Genomic DNA, 8,254 nt, shown 5'->3' with positions numbered 1-8,254 from the left:
ATGGAACTAAACAGCGTTGAAATTTGACGTCTTGTTTCAGCACACCACAACCCATTGTCTGCCTCGTATGGATCTAGACTACAATAAATAAAAATAAAAAGGAATAGGTTACAAAAAATGATCTATGCCAAGGTGAGTCAAATGGCATCCCCCAGATAATTTTGTCTGGCCCTCCAACTGTTTTTTTGATGTTTAAAAAGCCTCGCAATCTGATATCAAAGCGCCCGCAAAAGTTTAGCGCGTTCATCAGCGGTGAGTTTAACAACGCTCACCTGCGGGGAAAACGGCATTCAGAGGTGAGTTTGATCAAAGCAACGCTCGACTGCAGGTAAAACAGCATTAAAAGGTGAGTTTAACAACGCTCCAAGGCGCGTGCAAGTAAGCAGTTTAAGCGTTTTCTTATCATAGGTAGGACACCGCTTGAACTATAGCATGCTGGATAACGTATTTTTAACGGAGGTTTGTTGATTTTAATAAATACATATAAATGCTACGATTGTGTTCAATTAATCTTTTTTATTATTATTATTATTATTATTATTATTATTATTATTATTATTATTAAATCCTCTAAATTAATAACGCTGACGTCACCGTATGGGCGATCCCAAGGTCCATTGCGATTTTCCACTCGGTAAGTAAAGTAATGTTAGAAGGCTTAATTAATAAAGATTGATACTATTCTTACATTTACACCAAAACTATTGAATCAGGACAAGAAGTTGTGTTGTGAACTTTACATTTTTTAAGGTGGCCATGTCTTATGACGATAAATAATGGAAAACATTCTAAAAAAAAATGGCTTTCTGTACCAAATGTGCAGGCTAGCAAAGTTAGCTAATTGAATTCAAGTTAATTTTTTGTCGCATATATTCATGTAAGGTACAATCATAAGGGAATGTAAGATTTTCATAATGAGACATAACGTAAGTGTTACAGCAGCTATAATGTATTTCTGTGTGGGATTCTTCTTGTGGTTGTATGTCGTTGCTCTTTCTTTGCCCAGTGTTTTGTGCCCATTTATACACATTAAAATGATCACAGGGAAAAGGAAATAAACCAGTTAAAGAAATATTTTTCCTTGTTAGTACACAAGTAGAATTAATAACTTATAAAACATATAAAAAAATGGCACTGATTATCAGCCAAAATGGCATTTTGAATGGTTGGTATCAATATCAGCCATGATTGTAAAGATCAGTCCATCCCTTTTGAGCTATTGTATTGTGAGTTTTCAGGCAACACCCAGCCCTACAGTATTCTGGCCTAATACTATAAGCACCCACAGACCTCCCCACCACATCCCAAACCATGGGCAAACTTGACCAACATTTTCTCAAGTTCTTAAACCTTTCAGTTTTTCAGTATATATGTATTTGTATGTAGCATGATCTTCAAATCTGAATGTATTATCTTTCCCTTTTCTCAACAGGTCCCCTTGTTCCTTCATCATTTATTTTAAAACTTCAGTTTCATTACAAAGCAAAAACAAAGGCACTTTTAAGAGCCATGTTTGTCTATTTAATTGTTGTTAGTCCGTCTAGTTCTCTGTTGTTCTTGCTCATTTGCTCTTCCCCCTATCCCTTTAGTGTTGTTTTGTTTGTCCTTGTTCGTCATGAGTGACCATTCCAATTTCTAACAGGTCCTTAATGAGCTTGATGAGCTTGTTGAGCATTCTGAATTAAATTATGAACTCCAGACCTTGGATGATTTCATTAATAAGATGTCGGGAGAACAGGATGCAGCACCATCCACCAGCCATCAACCTGTCAGGTGGTTGAAGAGAGACAGTGATGGAAATGTTGTCTATGACAGACCAAGGTCATCCCGAAACCAAACGGGTCAGTTTTATTTTTCAGTTATATTACTTAAAGGAATACTCCTGTGATTTTTCACATATATCTAAAATGGAGATTTAGATTGTTTTACCTCTTGGGATTTAATACATGAATAAATCATGTGTCTGGTATGAGAGATGCAGTTTTTATTACATACTCACCAAAGTGGTATAGACAACGTAATTGGGCTAATAAAAGTTTGTATCATTGTGTGGAATAAAATGAGCTTGTCAAAATCTTTGGAATTGTAATGCTGTAAAGGTTGATTTGGGTTTTATTTTCTGCTACAGCTAGTCACAGCTACAGTCGTAAGGCTGGTTCTCATCCTAGAATGTTGGACAGCAGCGTTGACATAACAAACTACTGTCCTCCTGACACTGTTGGTATGTTCTTTTTTTGTCGCTATTAGTTCGTTTTGTTTACAGATTCTAATAATTAGAATGTAAATTACATGTTTTTGCAACAGGATAACCGACAACATCCATGTTACATACTTTTTAAATATGATGTACTATTTTAACAGAGACTTTCCTTGAAGAGCTAAACCACTCACAGGGTGATGACTTGGATGATCAGGAAACGGCACCAGCACCACCACGAGCCTCTTCAGACTGGTCTACTCGAAAAAGTCTCCTCTCAGAGAGGTGGGAGAAAGAAAGAGCCTGTCTGGTGAATACCATGGTAGCACAACAAAATGTGACAACTCAGATCTGCCAACAATGTGGCAACAGTCCAGCTGCTGTCCGTTGTCATGACTGCAGACCACAACCATTTTTCTGTGCTGATTGTGATGTCAGTATACACCGAAACCACATATTCCACAACAGGGATGCAACAATAGCTGGATTCTTTCAGCCATTGCCTCCAACAACCTGTGTCGTGGAGAGGGCTCTTTCCCTGTGTGGTAAGCTGTATTTCTTTTTTTTCTTTCTTTTTTTTGAGTGTCCCATTTAGAGCTACACAATTAATGCAATAACAATTGCAATGTGATCCAACGCAACTGCCTAATGGTAAAATCTGCAAATAATCATGCATAGGTACATTTGTGACATTTGACTTTTATATTCACGTCATCCTTCCTGACTGTGCAACTTCTGGTTGGTGGGTCTGCGTAATGCGTGAAAGGTTGGCGAACTTCAGTCAGTCAGTGGGTGTTAGTCTTGTACACTGGCTGTGCTTACCTATCAGAGGTGGCACAAATTAAAGAGACATTTGGAATATTGAACTAAATCAAATCATTCACATTCAAAAATCGTATTGGAAATGGTAATCGCTTTATCTGTCAGAAAAAGCGCAATTCTATATTGTGCAGCCCTAGTCCCATTCTCAGTTTATTTCAATAACTTTACAGTATAATAGGCCTCTCAGGAATCTTTTGAGTACTTTCTCTGAAACACACTTAACGACCTTTATCTTTAAAGCTTTTCAAAGCTTTTCAAATCATTTATTTTAAAAAATAATTACAGAATACTTCCGAGTTAGTACATAGGACAATGCCTATCTTTAATCCCTGCATATGATGTGTCTTTCAGTGTGTATTGTGCCATTGGAGATGCCCAAAAAAATATGTAGTTGTTCTCCAGGATCGTTGAGTGTCAACACAGGAAAAGTTGTTGCTGTGGTTACAATGAATGGTAAGAATAAGATGAACTTAAGGGGACATTCCAGATCAAGCGGCTGTAGTGTACATATCACATTTTGGGCAAAGTGCCCATAGGGACCTGGGTTGGACTTTAACCTGATTCCATCCCATAGGGCTCTCCCACTCGCTTCCTGACACTTTCCATTATCCTATTTGAATAAAAAAAAAAAAACTGCTAATGTATTTCTATTCAAACGTTCACTATAGTGGTCTGCGCTGGGCAGGATTTTCAGTCCTGCACCCCCCCCCCCATTCCTGCAATATTCAGTCCCGTTCTGCTATGTGTTGTTTTAGTCCCGCTCCCACCCACATCGATAACCGTATGTGCATCTCCCGCCTGTGAAAGACCACAGTTTTGCATTATATAACGAAAAATGCATTTGACAACTGAGAAAGACTGCCAGATGTCTGATTTTAAGTTTCTTGGTTCTGACTGTACTACATGGGTGATTATAATGTAAGCTACTTTTCTTTAGAAATTCAAGAACATCACAACAGTCTTTTGTGTCGGGACATGCGGGAGGGACCTCTAGTTCCCAATGAATTTGTCAGAGTTGTGCATAATACAATGTGTTCTTGATTTTTCCAGGACGATATGATCTCAGTATGCCTGAGATGAAATGCGAGGCATGCAAAGCCACATGGAGCCCTGGAGTGGATGACTTAGTCCGTAATGACTACTGGCCTGCTACCCTTCACTTTTCCACAGTGTACTCTACAGATGTGTTTTATTCATATGAAGAGTTGAAGATGGAAGCACCAGGACTGTCATGCCAAGCATTTTTAAGAATGCTTGATCAATGAACTCTCCGCTTTGGCCGTGTGAGTATTAGTGGTGGGAATCACTAACAACTAGTACTTGTATTAACGTGTATTGTAGAATGACTATGGTGACATTATCAACACATTGATTATTATAATTGGAGCATGTTGATGATATCAAAACACTGTGATTTAGCTATACACGATACATTGATAGAACATCATCTAATATTCAAAATTTGTGTAAAAACTACCGCTCTGTAAAAAATCGAAATTCGTACACTAAATGTAAATTTTTTTTGGTTGTGATGTTTTCTGTCCGTGACATACAAAGAGCCAAAAGATTTCCAATGATGCACTGGGCTGAGCAGCTGCCTGTGGAGGCTCGATGGTGGAGGATTTGGCGTCACCTTTGACCTTACTGACTTTAGTTAACTGTGAATTATGTTGGCATGTTTTATTGTTCTGAAACAGATTGGGAAGATCACAGCAGACAGCTTCAGAAAAAGTTTTTTGGAGTGGGAGGCTGTTAGATTTGAGGTGGATAAGATCTGCAGGGAGGAGCATTTTGTCTGCCCTGCATGCACCCCAGACATGCTTGCTGTTTCTGTGGATGGAAATCGCAAGCACTACCGCTTTAAGAATGCAGCAAGGTACTTACAAAATGTGTGTAATTTGCAGTGTTGTTAAAGTAACCTTGGCTGTGTCATATTGAAGGTCAATGTGTATCTTTCTTTCATTTAGATCTGAAGAAAAAGCCTTACTTGATGGCATCTTCATTGCAAAAGATGATGAAGTAGAGAGATTTGTGGATTACATTCATTCTACCACCAACCATGTAAACTTGTTTTATAATATTTCAAAAAAAAAAAACACCAATAACATCTTGACATTGTTTGGGTGATTCCTTACTTTTTATAACGACCTTTTTCCATTTTGTAGGTCTCTGGAAGAGGTGTCTGTGTAGGGGAGTGGTCAGCTGCAAGGGAAACGTCTCAGAAATCCTCAAGTAAAATTGATGAGGAGGGACTTGAGCTTGCAGTCTGTCGACATGGAGTTTTTCTCGCTGCTCTCAACATGTTCAGGGGAGAAATATATGCTTATCCCCTCTACCTGCAGAACAAGCTGGCAAATACGCCAATAAGCTTTTTTGCCATGGATATAACCTGCAAGCCTTACCTCAACAAAGTGACAAAAAGCTGCCCGGAGCTCCAGCACCTTCTGAGCATGAAACCATTCCTCTCAGTGTTTCATGCCAAAGCCCATGATTTTAAATGCGAGGTAAGAAAACATTACAATGTCATTGACTGTCCCTAAACACCTGCAAAAGGAATGTTGGCAGCTTTTAAGTATTTTCTTCAATAGGTTAAATGGAGTGGAGCTTACCAGCATGGGGCCGGATTGACACTTGGGGAGGAGGTTGAGCAGTGTAATGCCTTCCTCTCTAGGATTGCTGTGACCACGAAGCACATGTCCAAAGCAGGTAAGGTAACCACACACTGCACAAGACTGAAAGTGTTACAAGAAAATTGTAGCCAGTGAGGGACATGTGGTACAACACAGATTTTTTTTTTTTTTTTTTTTTTTTTTGTAGGGCGTACTGACATGCTTACATTGATGGCCATGCGCTGGAATCAGCAAAAGTTTAATAACTTGGCTACTTCACTTCCCTGCCGATATCAGAAGGTAGAGATGAGTATTGTTATTTTCTTATATTGTAAATACCTTCTATTGTATATTTTTGTAGGTATAACATTTTTCTACTTTCATTTCCTTTTTTTTTTAGTTATTTGAAGGCCACAAAACGTCTGGAAAGCCAACTTCAGGACCTGGAAAGCATGAGAATCCAGCTGGCAGTGACACAAGTTGAAGTTGAGGGCTGGGTCACTGATATTAAGGAGTGGGCAGAAGGTGAAAGTTATACTATTACTTCAATGGCTCAGTTCTGCAGAATAATGGGAGACATGCTTCTGCAAGTAATTATTGTTTTAAAATGAAATCATACATGCACTGTTTTTTTTGGTCATGTACTTATGCAATAAAAATGCATTTGCAAAATTTAGTATGTACTATACACTATACACACTGGAAATAATGTCAAAACAAAGTACCCTGAAAGTACCTGAATGGTGCACAGTCCAGAAGTTTGGACATTTCTTGCAGTTAGTGGATCCCATCTTGGCTACGTTGTCATTTTCTTTGGTACCCTGTTACATACTTCCTATACACGCTAATAAATATGAAATGATTGAGACTCGCCTGTCCTTCCCCTAGGAGCGTTTTTTTTTTTTTTTATATATATAAAGGAAAAAAAAGCAACAAGAGATAATCCTTATGACTTCACTATAGCGTTTCAGTTACTGCCATGAAAATGTGAAATGTATACACTTTTTTTTTTTTTTTTCTTCTTCTCAGCAAAAGCATCCCAAAAGAATGCCGATCTTGACACGGTGATCAATAGAATAGAGGTGCTGGTGGCCAGCATTAAAAGAATGTCCCAGCGCCTTTACAAAGACACCGATGGCAGCAAAGGTCGGGCCCAGATCCAGCGCAAAATCAGAGAGGAGAAGGCCATTCTTAGCTCTGTTGTTTGAAAAATACAACAGTATGGTTCCAGATACAGAAAGAATTGCCTTTGACATCATTCTCTCTGACGAGACAGTTTGGCCATGGCAACTTTCACATGGTGGTACACAAATCTGTTGCCAATTTTGTTTAATTCACAGTAGCAAAAATAATTATGCCTTATCCCAGATTATCTCAGAAATTCTTTGAAAAATAATCATACTTACAATTGACTTATTTTCCACAACTGTATCCCAGACGCTGTAGATTTGAAAACCAAGAGGAAGGCGTTTGATGTTGTGATGGCTATAAGGAGACTTGAGGAGGAGAAAAAGATTGTTCTTTCTGAGATGGCAAAGCATTGGAAATCTCTCTCCACTCGTGCAGACACACTCAAGGAGATGTCATGCCAGCTTTCCAGTGAGGCATTGAAAAGTACACATTAATTAATGCATTAAAATACTATACTGTACTGAATTTTTTTTTTTCTGATAATGTTTTGTTTTACAAGGTGAGTTGTGGGATCTAAATGAAGAAGGGATCAAGGGTTTCCTCAGCTTAACTTTGAGAAAGAAGCAAGAAGTCATCAGAAGGATGAAGCATGCAAGAGACTGTTATGCTAAAGTTTTGACTGGAACAAGTATGGACATCCAGAATGATTGGGATGGATACGACAGTGACTCTGAATTGTCAGATGAGTTTGATGAGCTCTCAAGTGAGAAATGAGCATTAAGTCATTTTTGTTGCAGAGTTTCCTTTTTATTTTTTTATTTTGTTTATTTTTTCTCCCACTCTAACAATGCAGCCCCTATTTCTGATACTATGGGGGGGTCAGAAATGTTGCTGTGGGGGGCCACCACGGTCAAATCAACATGGAGGAAACACTGTTTGTGTGTCAGATATGCTTGAATAATAGTATTCATCATATCTACATGTGACATTACAACAATAATGAATGTAATTAATTTAAGTAACTGTTTTTCCAATAGTAATCTTCTGTTTATGGTAGAACAAAACTATGTGCAGAAAAGTTTGCAGGAAGGTATAAATATGTGCATTGTAATAATAATAATAAACATAATTCCACTAATGTCATCTGCTGTGGCAAATCTGAGTTTTCCAACAGTTTTACATTGACACACAAACCCATTTTTTTTTTTCTCTGAAAGCATCCTTGACAGGACTTAATCAGCTGCTTCTCATGTGCAGTGAAAGTACAAAGAGGTTCAACAAATGCAAAAACTGGCCCAAAACTTGAAAATGTGACTTAATTATATACACAATTCAATTTTTCAGAATTTGGATGTTTAATAGGGAAGCCTGATTGAATTACTTCAAGATTTGCTTTAATAACTACTTAAAAATACAGCCTAATAGCTCGTTTGACTAATTTGCATTTGTTTTAACTTGTAATGTTTGAAAAACAAAAAATAAACCATACAAAGAG

At 37.9% G+C, this 8,254-nt stretch overlaps 1 protein-coding gene across 1 annotated transcript; it reads left to right on the top strand.

Annotated features, from left to right (window-relative positions):
- The first annotated feature begins 3,370 nt into the window (after nt 1–3,370).
- Nucleotides 3,371–6,783, top strand: LOC113092151 (uncharacterized). Its single transcript, XM_026257761.1, has 9 exons — nt 3,371–3,472; nt 4,070–4,302; nt 4,717–4,895; nt 4,987–5,080; nt 5,185–5,523; nt 5,608–5,725; nt 5,837–5,928; nt 6,029–6,153; nt 6,658–6,783. Exons 3-8 carry the CDS (start codon nt 4,837–4,839, stop codon nt 6,110–6,112), a joined length of 786 nt encoding a protein of 261 aa, XP_026113546.1. The 5' UTR covers nt 3,371–3,472; nt 4,070–4,302; nt 4,717–4,836; the 3' UTR covers nt 6,113–6,153; nt 6,658–6,783.
- The last annotated feature ends 1,471 nt before the right edge of the window (nt 6,784–8,254 follow it).

Source organism: Carassius auratus, unplaced genomic scaffold (assembly GCF_003368295.1).
Source record: "Carassius auratus strain Wakin unplaced genomic scaffold, ASM336829v1 scaf_tig00214494, whole genome shotgun sequence".
Classification (NCBI taxonomy): Eukaryota; Metazoa; Chordata; class Actinopteri; order Cypriniformes; family Cyprinidae; genus Carassius; species Carassius auratus.
This window is presented reverse-complemented; position numbering and strand designations above follow the sequence as displayed.